At 44.2% G+C, this 17,942-nt stretch overlaps 1 protein-coding gene across 1 annotated transcript in view; it reads right to left on the bottom strand.

Moving 5' to 3' along the window:
* The window catches only part of PAPPA2 (pappalysin 2), a 309,041-nt gene that overhangs the window by 155,063 nt on the left and 136,036 nt on the right, over positions 1–17,942 (bottom strand). Inside the window, exons 4-7 of the mRNA XM_052654064.1 lie at positions 11,590–11,883; positions 9,768–9,960; positions 5,141–5,262; positions 991–1,480 (exon numbers count right to left, since the gene is read on the bottom strand). Of these exons, the coding sequence (XP_052510024.1) occupies positions 991–1,480; positions 5,141–5,262; positions 9,768–9,960; positions 11,590–11,883 (1,099 nt within the window). The remainder of the gene's footprint in view (positions 1–990; positions 1,481–5,140; positions 5,263–9,767; positions 9,961–11,589; positions 11,884–17,942) is intronic.

The following is a 17,942-nucleotide window of genomic DNA, read 5'->3' as shown; positions in this document are numbered from 1 at the left end:
TGTGATGATTTCTCATGTGGCAAAAACTAACCAATACAGCACCTCTGATAAAACTTTTGTTTTACCCAGAGTTCTGCCCTCAGGGCAGCCTCTGAAAAAGTTATGAGGTGAGGAAAATTTGCTTTTGGAGATACCAGCAACCTACTTTTGAACTCTTTAAGCCAATGATCTTATCTTAGTCTGTGTCCCCTCCACTGAGCACACAGTGCCAGGAGCACTGAAGAACTCACTAAATGTAGGAAGAACAGAAGAAAGAGAAAGAGAAGGGTTGTAAGAGAAGGAAAGAGAGAAGGAGGGAGGGAGGAAATAAGGGAGGAATGAAAAATGAAAGTATAGTGTTTCAGGAACCTTTGGCTTCTCTGCTTAGCTGTGGAAGAGGTGACTATAACCTTTGAATGATATAGGAGCTGTGGCAGATTATTTAAACGTTGCAGCAAAGATCAAAAATCAGATGGTGCACCAGATAGAAGTATGTGACTCTGATCAACTTATTTCTGGCAATTACTTTCAGCCCAACTGAAACATACATGCATGTTGCATCTGACTCTTTGCAACCCTGCAAAGAGTTGCAAGACTCCTCTGTCCAAGGGATTCTCTAGGCAAGAATACTGAAGTGGGTTGCCATGTCCTTCTCCAGAGGATCTTCCTGACCCAGGGACTGAACCCAGGTCTCCTGCACTGCAGGTGGATTCTTTACCATCTGAGCCACCAGGGGACACCAACATATCATTCACGGACCTCTTTTGTCCATAACCATAATGATGGCATCATCAATCAGGACATCCACTTTCCCTTTTCTGGGAGATATTTTTGTTCATCTCAGAGACGCCACTTTAGAATAAAACCCCCTTCTAGGGTCTGAATGTTTCTCCAAATAAGGGCATGTTGGGATGTAAAAAAAAAAAAAACCAGCAAAGGAAAAGGAAGCAAAACCCACTCCCAAAGCCTCAGGAGGCCCCATGGTTTAGAAAGCCCTGCTGCCCAACTCACATGTCTGTGAACTTCCGGTGAGGATGCATCACCGCTGCAGGCAAGCCGCTGGCAAACGGAGGCTCGCGGAGAATCTGGTAGCTCACAGGCCTGCAGCCAGAACACAGGGGACTGTGGGGCTGAGAAGTCAGGAGAGCTGCGTCAATCTCCATCCGCTCATCAAAGGTGTAGACTTTCACCCCCACGACCTTCCCATCAACATGCAGTTTGATAGTGAGCGGTGTGTCACAGAAAGTGTCCAAGGGGCCCAGGTGCACAGACTTCTGGTGTTCCAGCAAGATCTCTGTGTCAAAGAGCACCGGGGAAGAGCCCATGGAGAGGTAGGTGACCCACAGGGTGAGAGTGTCAGCTTGGACTGGGTGCTGAAAGAGCAGCTCCAGGCTGCAGCCTTCTGCAGGGCAGGGGACCGTCATGTTCGTGTGGTGCAGGTGGAGCTCGGGACTCCAGGCCTGCAAGCTCGGCTCACAAGGCTGATCCACGTCCGGAGGCCCTGAGGGAGAAGAGCCGAAAGACAGATGCATCAGGAACCACCAATAAAAATCTGAAAATGAGTCACCCCTATCAATAGTCAGGAAAGAGAGTGAAGAAGAAGAGAACTTTGAGCATATTCTTATAGGAAGTGGTCAGCTTAGTAGGTTGGGGGATTTTCCTAGCAATAATACCGGAGTGGGTTGCCATTTCCTCCTCCAGGGAACCTTCCTGATCCAGGGATGGAACCTGCGTCTCCAGCAGCTCCTTTATTGGGCAGGTGGATTCTTTTCCCCTTGAGCCACCTAGGAAGCCCTTACTGAAGACAAAGCTCTAACAATTCTAAAGCTTTATGCTCCAAATCACCTCTGTCTGGTGCCCTTTAACAAGAGAAACCCTGCATGGCGCTGAGAATGGAGTGACCCCGATCCTAAGTGGAAGCATGAGGCTGATGGAGATAAGGTAAGCCTTAAAGAATCCTTGAGCAGGACTTCCCTGGTGGTCTAGGAGTTAAGAGTCTGCCTGCCAATGCAGGGACACAGGTTCAGTCCCTGGTTGGGGAAGATTCCATATGCTATAGCACAACTAAACCCATGCGCCACAACTACTCAGCCCACACTCTAGACCCAAGCTCTGCAACAAGAGAGGCCACCGCAGTGAGAAGCCTGAGCACCACAATGAAGAATGGCCCCTGCTCGCTGCAACTAGAGAAATCCCGTGTGTAGCAGTGAAGACCCAGCACAGCCAAACATACATAAATGAATAAATTTAAAACATTTTTAAAAATTAAAATAAGAATCCTTGTGCCAAGGAGAATTATTTGTACTTAGTTTATTAATAATTTATGATAAAGTAATGCTTCTGAAGCCCTGTTTTATTAATAAGGCCAAAGTGCTTTTCAGGCTGTTGCTATACTGTTTAACTAGGCTCTTCACAAAACTTTGATTCCCTAAGTTCATACCTTAGAAAGCCTTCCAAAGGACTGTAAGTTGAACTTTAAAACCATACACTGAAATTTCCCCTTTAGTTCAGATATGTGTAAGGCAGGAGATCAGGAAACTGCCCGCAGGAAATAGAAACACTTTTCTTGAGTAGAAGAAAAAGGAGATTCAGTAGCCAGGTAGCCAAAAATGTAATGGTGAAAAATCAAATATTGCTAACATATTAAGGTCATCTCTGTGGAAATAATCTGTATACAAGGTGGTTTCCTTTTATATCCCACAAAGGGAATTAAAAGAAAACTGCTAAGTTAAAAAACCATAGTTAGGCTCCACTTGGTGCTGTGCATTAGCTGTGTGACTGTGGCCAGTCTCTCTAAGCTTTAGTGTCCTTTTATAAAATAAGGCCTATTTAAGCCCTGCCTTATTTAGTATTTCCTGGTGGCTCAGCTGGTAAAGAATTCGCCTACAGTGCATGAGACCAGGGTTTGATCCCTGGGTTGGGACAATCCCCTGGAGAAGGGAAAGGCTACCCACACCAGTATTCTGGCCTGGAGAATTCCGTGGACTGTATAGTCCATGGGGTTGAAAAGAGTCAGACATGACTGAGTGACTTTCACTTTCACTTACTTAGTATAGAAGATCTGTATGATGTTTCATAGGAATATTTGCAAACTGTATGTGCAAAAATAGAATGACTTAGCCCTTCAGGATTTGGAAAACAATGTTCCATATCCCAGAGGAAATAAGTTCAAATGTGTGTGTGTGTGTGTGTGTGTGTGTGTGTGTGTGTGTGTGTGTGTGTTACATCTTTCGGTCCCTATTGCTTTTTCCCTATATTGTGAATCCATTCATTTGTTAACTCAATAAAAATGGACTGTATGCCTCTCTTACATCTAGCACTAATCTAGGTATCAGAGATTGAGTAATGAACAAGATAAAGATACTGACCACATATATCTTACCATAGGGTGATAGGTGCAACAGTAAATAAAGAGGTGTAATTTCAAATGGTAATGTCATCTCTGAAGAAAAATAAAGGAGGAAAAAGGACTAGAGAATGATGGGGTGAGACTGGGGGCTTTTCAGATCATGTAGCCAGGGAAGTTCTCTCCAAGAAGATGATATTTAAGTAGGGAATATATCTGGCTCAATTTTCTAATCTTCATAGCACACAGAATGTAGTTGGTGATCAATAAATGTCCAATAAGTGTCACTAAATACATTTTGATCATATCTGTAATTATATGTGTTTGTGTGTGTTCTGCTTGGGAGTCAATTCCTTTCATTTTATATATTTAAAATATGACTTGATTCTTCACCTGTTCAAAACAAAGGAAATACCAGTATTTCCCAGCAGTATTTTCCAATAGTCATCCCCAAATACTAGCAGACTGCAGGCCCTTGGAAGCCAGCTCCTCAACAGTAGCAGTCTGTCAGAAAGTTTTTATTATGATCTCATGTGAAAAGATGGAGTGGAGGCCCTAAAAGCTAATTTGGTTTGCTTGGAGACACAATACAAGAGTTAGAACCCAGAACTTCTAACTCCTTTCACCTCTACCAGATAACTTTAAATTTTTCCAAGAATTAAAAAGGAAAAAGTACAAGGCCAGACAGTCAAATAGGCATTAAAACACTAGCACAGAACAGATTGCCACAAGAATGGCCTTTTATGAAATGCCAATCTCTAAATGAGTCCTGTTCAGTGCCAATGTAAATTTTATAGTCACTTTCCATTCTTCCCTGAAAACTCATTTGAAAAACGTCCTATATGATCAGTCAGGTCAACTGTCTCCCTCCAGATTTCTCCTTCAGGCTCCTGTTGTTTGCGTAACTGGGAGCCCAAGGGGACATGGTAGATTCTTAGACCAATGTTCTCCTTTTTTTCTTATCAGAGTCAAAACTGCAAACTAATTCAAATAGGACCACACCCAACACATCTGATTGAGTTGTTTTTATAATTTTAATAAAAGAAAAAAGAGAAGATGCTGACTAGGTAAACACTGATGGTTTGATGGACCAAACAGGACAGTGATGATGGAAGAAGTCAAGCCATTCATCAGAAGATGCTGAAACTCATGTCAACAGCATATTTGGGACTCGAATTGGGATAGCATTCATACTCTAATTTGCTGTAAGGCACTGATATACATATGTGAGTGAATATGTAACTGAAAAGTTGGAAGGAGGGACAGGAAAGGGGACAGCTAAAAACATTTTCCCCTCCCAGAGCCTAGCTTAGATCACATCCAAAGCACAACCAGAACCAGAAGTTAATAAACTCATAAAACAGCATAGATGAGAACGATGAGTTTGGAACACCTAGTCTACCCCACCCCCACCCCGGCTGACTCAGTAAGTGTGCATGAGTGTTCCCTGATGGGGGGGTGGGCAAGATCAGCTTACGTCATCCTGTGGCAAGGCTGTTCCATGGGCTGGCGGGTACAAGTAACATGACGTGCCTGAGCCAGCTCATCCTGAAGTCGTCCCCAGAGTTCTCCTCCCTCTGTCCCTCATCTGTCCTCTGACTCAGCACAGCCACCACCACCTTGAGCACCGGTGGGCCATCCGCACAAAGATCCCAGCCAGAGTCACTTGCAGACCCCTGGAGGTTTCCAGCAAACCATACACACAGACACACGCACGTACACTGCCTTATTCTCACTACCACCACTTCACCCTTTACCTCCACCCCCATTCTCAGTGGCCACCGAGGTGTAAAAGAAAAAGCCATGGTCCTTTACCCACAGCCTCCTCCGGAGTCCAGTAACCTGAGGAGTCACACACGCGCTGGGAGGAAGCTGTGTGCACGTACTGACGGAACGTCCCATCTTCAGTGCAGGCGCCACACATGCTGCCCGGGACCCTGCAAAAACAGCGCGGGGGGTGGAGACGGGAAGAATAGGTCAGATGAACTGGGATAACAAAGTTCAGACCACTTTTGGGGGCAAGGAATTGACAGTGGGTATGGAGGCCCTGGGGGTAACTGGGAACACAACTCTTTCGCAACTCACTCCCTTCTTGTATAGACCTCACCTTTGCAAAATTCAGAGTGACATGAAAATCTCAAGGTCATGAAGCAGAAGAATTTAACTAAGTCATAAAGGAGGCCTGTGGAGATGAAAGAGGACTTCTATCCCAGCAATGATCAACACAAAATAATTACAATCTGAATCCTTCAGCATAAAACAGCTTCTATGCTGACTCTTAGTAAGTCAGCCAAAGGCTCCTTGCATTCCCCTGAGTAAAACAAACAGCAGTTTTCACAGTAAACTGACTAGCTATATGTGGTCTTATGTTTTAACACTCTACTTTTTAATCACACATGTAAGGGTCATATGAAATGTAATGCCTCTTGGTTCTCCAACATCTATGGGGGTACACCTAAATTCCTGATCATGACCCAAGATCCTTCAGAGAAGAGCTCTAGCCTTACCTCCTTCAGTTTCTTCATGAATTTTATGTTCCCATCACAATAACAAATCACCGCTTTACAAAAACATCCTGCCCATCACACAGTTCATGAAACATGATGTACTCTCTCCTGCTAAGTCAACTTTCAAAGCTTCTTTATTTAGCAAGCTCCTATTCATCCCTCAAAACCCATGCAAGTGTATCCTCTGCAATGGTACTTAGCCTGACTCCTCTGGATGACCAGCACTCTCCCCTCTGGGCACCCACTGCATCTTCGAGCTCCCATCTTGGGACACTGATATTTAGTATTAACAATCCTCATTCCCATTCCTTCTCCTGGAGGGGTTCCAGGCCGAGCTCTATTTTTTCTGTGCCTAGCAGTTAGGACAGAGACTGGTCTAAGCGGTCCCTCAGTGAGAGCTTATTCTGTGGGCATCCTTAAGACTATTAATAAGACTATGAAGAGCTCTTCAAGCACCATAGCTTGAAGAGTAATGTCGATAGCTAAATAGCAAGGGTAAATCACTTGATGAAGCCTGTTTCTGATACTTAGAATTTTTTTTTAATTTATTGAAGTCTCAGTTCAGTTCAGTTCAGTTCAGTCGCTCAGTCATGGCCGACTCTTTGCGACCCCATGAATTGCAGCATGCCAGGCCAGTTGTTATATAATATCATATAAGTTCTAGATATATAATACAGTGATTCAATTTTAAAAGGTATACTCCATTTACAGCTATTATGAGATACTGGCCATATTCCCCATGATGTACACCATATCCTTGTAGCTTATTTTACACATAATAGTTTGTGGAAACCCCATTGTGAATAATCCATCTGCAAACGGAGGTACCAAATCAAGGTCTCTCAAGAAGCAGCAAGAGAAAAATAAAGTCCGATAATATGGTAGAAAAACAGTATTGTCAAATAAGGGTAATGATTGTGCTACTGAAAGGTGGCTGCTGTGAGCTGTGTGTTACGCCGGGATTCATGACCTCCGGAAGAGAGGATTTTGATGTGGGGTCAGAGACAAGGCTTGACTACTTGGACCCTTTTGTATAGCAAGGTTTTATTAAAGTATAACAGAGTTTGGAAAAGCTTCTGACAAACATCAGAAGGGGACAGACAGAGTGCCTGCTTGCTAGTTTTTAACAAGGTGTTTTATGTTTGTTGAAAGTGAAAGTGAAAGTCACTCAGTCGTACCCAACTCTTTGCGACCCCATGGACTACACAGTCCATGGAATTCTCCAGGCCAGAATATCAGAGTGGGTAGCCTTTCCCTCCTCCAGGGGATCTCCCCAACCCAGGGATCAAACCCAGGTCTCCTACATTGCAGGCAGATTCTTTACTAGCTGAGCCATTGTCTGTTAGCTTCTAATCAGATAAAAGAAACACCTTAAGCCCGAGGGAGTTTCTCCAGGCTGCTCTTCCACAATGTACATTTTTGAGATAGGATGGCAGGAGGTGTGTCATCCCCTGGCCATAAAACAATTGACATGAATACTGGTTTGTTGAGCCATTATGGACCCACGGCTTGAGAAAAGTGAAAAAGTTAGTCTTAGGTGGAACCATTTTGAAGAAAGGCAGATTCCAAAGCAGATAACATAGTTTCATTAACATAGCTTAAGGAAAGCATTTCCCTAAGAAAAACACATTGGTTAGCTCAAGGCAGAACTAGGTGTCTTCAACCCAGAATTAAAAGAAGCCTCTTTCAACTTTTGTGTAGAGAAGGAAATAAGCGTCTGCCACTTGCAATCTATTCCCTCCTGCCGCTTGGGGACCTCTGGCCTTCCTATCTGTTACTAGCTGCTGTGTATTAAGCACACTATTGTGTGCCTAATACCTGACATTGCCCCATGAGATACTTTTCATAAATTATTTCCCATCCCTGTTTATGAGTGAGGATACTTAGGCTCAGAGAGATGAACTGCCTACAGTCAGAAATTTCTTAATTCCTCTGAGCAAGTTTCCAAATCCCATCAAGTGTCCAGGACTTTGGCAACGAAAAGGTGTCATTAACTGCAACCCCTGCCTGCAGTCAGCACTCACGGCCACTGCGGACACAATTCCAAACCACAGTTCCCTGATGCACTTGGCTCTTCCGGGGCTGCCGCTGAGTGCGTGGTTGGGCTCCTCTCTGACATAAGGATTCCAAATACCTACTGGGGAGGAGTAAACACAACTCCAAGCATGACACAAATCCCTGGGAACGTGACGTGAGTTTCCCCGACACACGTGTCGTGAGGCCTCGGTGCTGTGGCCCACCTCGCTGAGAAAAGGAAGCCAACTGCAGCCTTTTCTGCCAACAGCCTCACAGCCAGCCAGCAGTGATGTCTGCTTTATCGTAACATTTGTACCAGAGAGAGAATTGAAAGATTAAATTGTTTACACGTGTTACATAAACTGATGTAAAAATGTGGGTTTGCACATACCCACGGAGGACCTACTGTTCAGCCAGAGCCACCCAAGGTCACACTCGCCAGAAGAGGTTTCTTCCACACATCACAGAGATATAGGTCAACTCACAAAAGGGGTCTGTGAGAGCTTGGGGGCTGATGAAAATCTAAACTGCTCTATAGGCTTGTGGGTCTAAGTACCATCATGCAGTAAGTGCACATTGGGCTAGCAAAGTACCAAGATCTCAGAAGGCTGGGAAAGCCACTTTGCAAAATGATTCACCTGCTTCTTCCCATCCCTGTCTCTGCCTGTCCTCTCTCCTAGGTTTTCGGAAAAGCTGGAGTACATGGGAACGTGCTTCAGGGACACTCGTCTCCTCAGCAGGGATCTGGCACCCAGAAAGGAAGTGTGACACACAGACGGGGGGCTATCCACCTGCTCAATGAGAAAGCCCCAAATTCACAGACACAATCTATTCCACATCCTCCATTTCTGAAATTCCCGGGGATGTACCCAATTCACCTCTACCCTGCCTTGGATTCCTCACTGATACAGCAGCGATTGGGCTCACTGCGAGGACTAAAGAAAATAATTTCAGGTAAAATATCTCACATAGTGAATGCCTCTCACACAGAAGGCCCCAGTAAACCACAACCACTGGTTATTTAGAAGAGAGTGGCAGGTTTCAGGAAAATGGAGAGCAGGTCGTGGATGCGGTTCCGACCCTTCCCCATTAAACCACATCCCCCATCTTCCCACCAATTGTCAGAGGTCACCCTTTTCCTTCCGTCTCTCTTTGCCACAGAAATGCTCCTGGTAATCATTACAGCAATATGCAGAGGATGAATAAAAACCAACTTTAGCTAGAATGATTCTCTTCACTCAATATGAATTAGGTGTGTATTGTGGCAGGCCAAGAGACCAAGATAACAGAAAGCAGTTCTGCCCCCTCGGAACTGCCAGTTGAGCAGTGGAACACACAGGAGAATGAACAGATGATCGCACGAGATATCATAGCCATAACTGAGGCAGGCACAGGGTATAGCAGGATAGAAAAGAGGCATTAGAAACACCCACCCGAACCAGTTAAGCCCCTGATACATGGCTTGAATAGCCAGTTACCCACCCACCCCCAGAACTGCCTGGAGGAAGACGCTGCACTTCCCTTCTTCCAGACACTACTGTGCAAGTAGTAAGCCCCTTACTCCTGTTCAGCTGACCTGGACAGGAAGCAAGTGCCGTCTCAGTTTCGCCAGACCATCGTTACCACATTTGTCAGCTTCTCCGCAGCTCCTGGGATCATGCCAGCTGTGACATAAGGAAACATCAGAGATGCCCCTGGCCAGGGAGCAGGCCCATGTGATGCGGTGTTGGCTTACGTGAGAACCCCCGGGAACCCTGCTCAGGAGATAAGGACGGAGCAGGGAGGCGGAGGCAGCCCTGGGCAACGGCGCACACTTATTGTTACAGACTGGGGTTCCTCCAGCTTCACACTCTTTCCCTCATTCATAAGAAACTCCACGGAGAAAGATACCAGCTCACCCACAGCCAGCGCCCTCTCACCTGTCATACATAACTCCACTAATCGGAGGCAGCCAGTGGATAGTGAGGGACTTTTGAGTCTGCCCGATGACCATGGGGGGGATGGGGATGGGGGTGGGCTTCTGGCTCTGGCTCCACTGCTGATACACGAGGTCCAGATAGCAGTGCATTCGTGCCACTTGGTTGGGGGTGAAGCTGTCAGTGCAGTCATCGTCTGCGGAGACAAAAAAGGGAGCAAGAGAGATGGAGGCTTTACCCTGAGGGGTCCACCAGAGTGGGGATAGATTTTGCCAGAAAGTGTCTAGGCTGGAGATGGGAAAGAGAAGGCAGAGAAGAGCAGTGGCTTATCTCTAAAGCAAATTGGGCTTGACGTTTACCTCGGGCTGGGCCAGTGAGAAACTCAAGCCCTGCGGTACAGGTTGCTCTGAGCTGACACTGTTTATTCAGGAAACCACAAGATGGCAGTGTTTCAGCGTATGACCCTTTATCCATGACCGTGTGTGGAGTTAGACACCTGCTTTACGCCTGGTGATTTTGGCCAAGGTTAGTGAGCATTCAGTGGAGATGCTCGAGGAAAGAGAGCCAAAACGTCACGGAAGCATCACACCTGGGAGAGGTGATCCCCAGCTTCCTTTTGGAGCTGGCAAAATTCCCCATTAAGGACACTTTTCATAAGGTTAGAAAGGGAGTTATCTTAGTTTCCAGGTCTTTTCCCATGAAAGCGCACACAACACTCTCCTTACTTCTTAGGTGTTTTCTCTCTCCACTTCAAAGGTGGTGTCTAAAGAGCTCTGCCCTTCGCACCCCATTGTCTGGTCCCTCTGCCCTGGAAAGGGACACTGTGCTTGTTGGGGGAGGCTGGAGGGCTGGTCCTTATGAATTTCATGTACCTGAATCATGTGCCTAGATTAGACTTAGATAGGAATATATTGATGGGTCATGGACAGGACTAGTCCAGCACTCTTTCTTCCCTTCAAAGGCATGGCCAGCATCTTATCATTTACCTTCTTTTTTTGGGGGGGGGGGATGGTTCTGAAACTTATCACCAACAAGTCCCTGAACCTTATAGAAAAATTACTTCTTTTCTTCACCACCAGGATAAGTCATCAAATCACATCACTCTGCAATTTTAGGGAGAAATGTAAGTCCATTATCAGGAGATGATGACTAGTATTGCTTTTTGACAGAAACAGGAAAGATGTGGAAGGATAAAGAAGCAGCATAATCCAAGACAACAAGACAAAGGTTGTGCCCAGGACCAGGAAAGTACCATTTTTAAGTGAGACAGCACCATTTTTTATAGCAAGACTAAGAATCAGCCCTTGGCTAGTGTTGGAAGAGGAGAACCTGATAACTTTTTAAAATAACATAAAAGAAAAAGGAACTCTGAGCCGAACATTAACCAGAGCCATCTTTCTGATCAACTTCAAAACCAGTAAAAACAGCCACCTTGACCCCGAAACCTCTTTCTCCATCACTTTTGGACTCTCCTTCAGAGTAAATCCCTAAGAATGTGGCAAAGAAGCAGGATAACCAAATTCTAGAGGTCAAGGGGCTCTCAAGAGTGTTTGACTTTCTCCCTCTTTAACTATCTGTGTCAGAGGTATGTTTTTCTTTTAATTTTTAGTGGAGGAGAATGTAGTCAATGAGACTGCTCCAAACTTCAATATTTCTGTAAGTTCAAGGACATGAAAAATAAATGCCATGACGAATACGCTTCAATTCTCTGGCATGAATGACTCTTGATGATACTCTCTAATTCTCATACCTCCACCCTCCCCAGCCCACAAAGGCCTCCATGTAATTTTAACAGAAAAGAAATCCATCAGGACAGTGGTGATACCTGTATAACTCATGTAGTTGTTGAATGGAGCCCCTGGGAAGTAGGTGAAGCCACAGGTGTCATTGGCAGGCTCTGGGTTCTGGCACAGCTTACTCTTGGGAGTAGGGGCAGTGTCGGCGCAGAGGTCTCCTGTCTCCATGGACGGCACAGTCTCCCTGCAGGGGTCATCGCAGGATTCTCTTTCACTGACCCCTTTGAAGACATGGTAGAGTCCCAGGACATGCCCCACCTCATGGATCATGATGTTGGTGTGGCCAGACATGCCATAATAGGCTGGGTTGAGGACAACACCACCTGCAATGGAAGGTTTGCAAAATATCTCTAAGCATATAATGAATAGCCAGCCTCTGCCTTCTGGAAACAGTGTTCATTCCCAGCCTCTAAGGGGAACAGTTTATAACTTCTAGTGGCATTCAGCCCCTGCTCTTCCCTTCAGCCACAAAAACCTTCTGAACTAATCAATAAACATGTCTCTAACCTTCGTCTTGGGTGAGTGTTGTACTGGACACCAGGGATAACAATACGACAAGACGACGTGATAGAAGGCCAAGATTCTGAGCCCTGGTTGCACATTAAAACCACCTTAGGCTGTTGAAAAATACAGATGTCCAAATGCCAGCCCCAGTGAAATGAATCCAAATAGCTGAGGATAGGGCACATGACTCAATATTTTTTAAAACTTCACAGGTTGAGAGTCATTGGTCTTAAATGAAAGCACACGCAATTCTCTGAGGACTTGAACAGCTATCTGACATTCTAGATCAGTTCTGTGGTCTATAAAGTAGAGATAATAACACTTCTCTTTTTTTTTAAAAGCATTTGGCATATTGAAAGAGTTCGGTAAGTGACAGCTGTACACGTTGCTTCTGATTTTATGATCCATGCTCTCAAGGAACTGACAACCACTGAGACAAAAGGGAGGTCCAACTGAACTATCATGAAATTCCAAATGTCAGAGGCACTGCAGGGAATAGGATCCACCCTCATTTCTCCCAGTCTCCCCAAGAACACCAACAGAGGTATTTCAGGGAAGAGTTCATTACATCCAATATGGACTTGGATGAAACACCCAGTGGTATCACTGTTGTTACAAAAGAAAAGGCTTAGGGTCTCTGAGTGTCCTAACTTCTGTCTGGTCCCTGCTTTTCTCCTCTCCCCATGGAAGACTTTCCTTTCTCACCCCTAAACATTATCAGGATCAGACCAATTCTCATCTCCAGGACCTGGAACAGCATATGTCAACAGGTCTGGACCAACCAACCCTAGGCTTCAAAGTCACCCTAGCTGTGTTTGCAGGCTGGCCCCACCCTTGTGTCCTAGATCCGATCCTAGTTTCCAGGGCTTGCTTTATTCCTCATATCTAAGCCCTTTGTATATCAGCAGTCTGCTGAGTAGAGCAGGAGCCCCCAGAAGAATCCCCCTGCCTTTCTTTTGCCAGATGATATTCCATATGATCCACCCTGAACTCTATCCAGTACCCGAGAGACAACTACTTTACATGGCTTTATGGGCAGAACACAATCACCAGGGTATCCAGCATCACATCCATTGGTTTCTGTAATGGGCAGCTCAGTGTGCCTTTTTAGTGACTACTTTATTTGCAGGACAGTTTCTGAATCCAAGTTCTAGTTTCTTCCAGTCTAGTCAGTCATGCTGACATCAACCAAGGCATGTTTAGACTTGTCCTCAGATATACTGTCTACTTTCACATCTAAAATAGAACTAGTCCCTTGTTTATCATTTCTATTATTTCCAGGGGGAAAAAAATCAACATTAGTCTTTCATAAAATTGTATTCTGTATAATTTTATTCATTTGTACATCATTATTATGTCAATATAAAGTTTAAAAGCAGTTTGAAAACAGATCTTTTTTTAAAAAAAATCCAGGGTGCCTACTATTTGAATAATCCTGGTGAATTGAAATATGTTCACTTCTCAAGATGCCTTCCCTTTCACGTTTACATATCCAGTTTTAGTAATAATCATCACTGAAGTTCATACTCCATCATGCTCTCAGTTCTCCAACAGCAATATCAACCTTTGCATCTATGAAGATTGTAAGAGAACACATTTCTGTTCTCTGAAAAATACCTACACCAATTTGCCAGATATCAAACTTTGAAAGACTGTAACTTGCCTATAAGTTTTGAGTGTCTATGCTGAGTAGCTTTTCCCAAATTATGTTTATAAACTCTGGTCCTGGGTGATACTTTGCAAAAAAAAGTAGTATCAGTGGTTAAATGTGCTTGAGAAAAATGTGCCATACCAACCTTCTGAAGATTCACATTGTACCTGAGAACTGTTACATTAGGAGTTCTAAGAAGTCCTACAACAATGTTCTTTAATCCTTTGTCCCCATACTTGTTTGGACATAGAACTTATTTGGGACAGAATACTTTTTGTCATCTGGAGTACTGAATTACTTGGAGCACAATTCATGGAATACTAATCCAAAGACCAAAAAGCTTCCCAATCAATAGTTATTTTCTATCCATATTCTTGCCCCTGAGCAAATATCAAATAGCTCCTCATCCTATGGTCAGTCTAGCCCAAGTCCTCTTGGGATCTCCTCCAGCAGTAGAGAAAGGAACTAGAGCTGAAAGAAAGAAGTAAGATTCCAGGAAGAAGGGCTGGCAAAAGTAGCATGTGTCAGTGACATAGGGCTGCAGGCAGTGAGGCCCCAGGGCACTCCAAGTGGATATGAGTGTGGTCATGATAACAGTGGGCTTCTTAGCAACCTCTCAAGCTCTAGAAGTCTGTGCCTCAAGTCTAGATAAGATTTCTCCAAATCCAAAAATATTCACAGTCTCCTTTCAGTCAACTTGGTTATTTATAAGAGGAAGAAGAAGCACAAAAATGCAAATCTTCAATCCTGCCAGAAAGTCTCCTCCATGCTCAGGACAACTGGCCAGAGTTCTCCTCCACTGTACCTTTAAGATACATTATCAAAGAAGGAGAATATAGATTTAACCAGATAGCACTTAAATTTTAATGCGAAGCAAAACCTTTGAACATATTCACTCACAGTTATGTTTTTGATTCGGAGAAGGCAATGGTAACCCACTCCAGTACTCTTGCCTAGAAAATCCCATGGATGGAGGAGCCTGCTAGGCTGCAGTCTATGGGGTCACGAAGAGTTGGACACGACTGAGCGACTTCACTTTCACTTTTCACTTTCATGCTTTGGAGAAGGAAATGGCAATCCACTCCAGTGTTCTTGCCTGGAGAATCCCAGGAACGGGGGAGCCTGGTGATCTGCCGTCTATGGGGTCGCACAGAGTCAGACACGACTGAAGCGACTTTGCAGCAGCAGCAGCATGTTTTTGATTCCAAAGACTTCCAGCCCCAAATTATCTGTATGGAATGCCTTGTAATGAGTTTAGTTACTAGTCACTCAGTCATTTCTCATTCTTTGCAACTCCATGGACTGCAGCCTGCCAGGCTCCTCTGTCCATGGAATTCTTCAGGCAAGAAAACTGGAGTGCATAGCTATTCTCTTCCATCTTCCCAACCCAGGGATAGAACCTGGGTCTCCTGCATTGCACACAGATTCTTTACTGTCTGAGCCAACAGGGAAGCCCCTTAGTTACTATATGTGGGTTAAATAGCATAGTGCATATTCTCATTGAGGAGTGAGTGCTGTGCACACCAATATCTGTTAAGGAAAAAGTAGAAGACCCTGGACCTTTTATGGTAATTCTGCCCGCTGGACTTCAAGGTTATGCATCAGAACTTAAAGACTTTGAAATGTGACACTGACTAGCTATGTGATGCTGGCCCTGCTCTTTAATTTTTCCCTAGGCCTCCTCATCTCTAAAGTGAGGGGCCTCCATGGGCTTATGGTTGAGAGTCCTTCCTGTTCTCCTCCGGGGCCTCTGAGAGCTCACATGCAGGACTGAGTGAGACAATCATAGACACCATGTGGATAATTCATGTTATGGACTGTCACCACCTCAGCTTGGTAAGCTGTGTTCCCATCTCTAAGCAGCCTGAGGGGAAGGGGAAAGGCTGGGAATGAGCAGCCACAGACAATACATCTTGCTCTGCTACAGACATTCAAGTGGTCCAACCACTGCCTGTTCATCCTCACACCCTTTCCGCCCCTGTGTGCTGTCCCTCCTCCTGTGCCCTGCGGCCCCACGCTGGTCTCAGTCCCTCTTTATCCCAGCCAAGGCAAACTGGTTAAGTTATTAGAGGAGTGCATTTTAATTACTCAGAGACACATACACTGATACACCCATATGGAGATGAAAGACATTAATTTATGTCATGGTTTAGTTTATAAAAGTTCTTCCACATTTTCATAATAATTACATATACACATACACACACAGGCTTATGCCAACACTTGAGGGAGGCATAAAAATTCAAAATCTAAAGAGAACTATCATCCAAAATCTGAAAAAAAAAGGTGACAACTTTTTTCATTAAGAAGAAAATGGAAGAGGGTATAAAAAAAGGGAACCCTCTTACACTGGGAATGGTGGGGAATAACATTGGTGCAGCCACTATAGAGAACAGTATGGAGGTTCTTTAAAAAACTAAAAATAGAGTTACCATGTGATCCAGCAATCCCACTCCTGGGCGTATATCCAGAAGAAACAAAAACTCAGTCCAAAGATATATGCATCCCAATGTTCATAACAGCACTATTTATAATAGCCAAGACATGGAAGCAACCTAAATGTCCACTGACAGCGGAGTCGATAAAGAAAATGTGGTATATATAGATATAGATATAGTTACTCAGCCATAAAAAGAGCAAAATAATGCCATTTATAGCAACATGGATGGGCCTAGAGATTGTCATGCTGAGTGAAGTCAGTCAGACACAGAAAACCAAATATCATATGATATTACTTATATGTGGAATACAAATTTTAAAAAGATACAAATGAGCTTATTTACAAAACAGAAATAGATTCACAAACATAGAAAACAAGCTTATCATTACCAAAGGGGTAAGGTAGGGGAGGGATAAAATAGGAGTTGGTGATTGACAGATACATATACTATATATAAAACAGATGAACAACAGGGACCTACTGCATAGCACAGGGAACTGTATTCAGTATCTTGTAATAATCTATAACAGAAAAGAATCTGAAAAAGTGTACACACACACACACACGTACGGACTTCTCCGGTTGCTCGGTGGTAAAGAATCCACCTGCAACGCAGGAGCTTCAGGAGATACAGGTTCGATCCCTGGGTTGGGAAGATTCCCTGGAGAAGGACACAGCAAACCACTCCAATATTCTTGCCTGGAGGATCCCATGGACAGAGGAGACTGGCAGTCCATAGGGTAGCAAAAAGTCAGATGTGACTGAAGTGACTTAGCAAACACATGCGTGCGTGCACACACACACACACACACCACACACACACACACACACACACACACACACACACACATACACCTGAAACGAACACAACATCGTAAATCACTATGCTTCAATTTTTAAAAAGAAGGAACAAGACATGAAATATAAGTAAAAACTAAGTCCAGTTGCCAGAATGGCAACTCCTTCCCACCTTCTCTGCCATTTGGGTCTGACCAGGGAGGATCCAAGGAGCTGTAAATTCTCACCCTCTCAAGGAAATGAGCAATGCTTTTCCTGGAGAAACTTAGTAGAAACAAGGAAAAGATGGTGCAAAATGCTACTTTCCAGGACTATTTTGCACTAATATTCAAACAAATCAGCACCATTTTCTGAAGCAGATACCTACACCCCACAGTTTCCTCCATTTTCATTTATTTACCAGTACCATGTGTGGGCCCAACTCTGAGTGGTTATAAGTGGGGCCTTACACCACTGCACTTTGGAGTGACCAGGGCTCCTTCTCTGGCTATGGACATTCACTGGGAATGTATTGGTCTTTATTTAGGGGGACATTGCTTAAAAGTGCTAGGCTCTTTGCAGATCTGTTCAGTGGTCACAAGAGTTCCTACCTTAAAGGGTGGTTATAAAGATTGAAGTAGCAATGTAGATTAATAAACATTTCACTTATTTTCCAGAACAAAGTAACTGAACAGGTATATTAGACTATTTGTCAATATTATTATAATTACATAATGCATCCTGGCCACATGCACTCACTTGCCCCCACCCTTCGCTGGCTCTCACCTAACCATCTTCATTCAACTAGAAAATGAAAGCTAAGGTCTGGCCACAAACAGGGCAAACCTCCCAGAGTGATAGCAGACATCACCAAGCAAGGCAGACAAACACTCTCACGTGAGGAGCTCTGATTTGCTTCTAAAATGCTCATACTTTGCTTCCAGGTTGTTCTAATCTTGAGACCATGGGCAGCCAGAAGACAGAAATGAATTGAACCAAGTTGCAAATAG

This window comes from Budorcas taxicolor, chromosome 16 (assembly GCF_023091745.1).
Source record: "Budorcas taxicolor isolate Tak-1 chromosome 16, Takin1.1, whole genome shotgun sequence".
NCBI classification, from domain to species: Eukaryota; Metazoa; Chordata; class Mammalia; order Artiodactyla; family Bovidae; genus Budorcas; species Budorcas taxicolor.
Note: the sequence above shows the minus strand (reverse complement) of the source record. Positions and strands in the feature narration are given on the sequence as shown.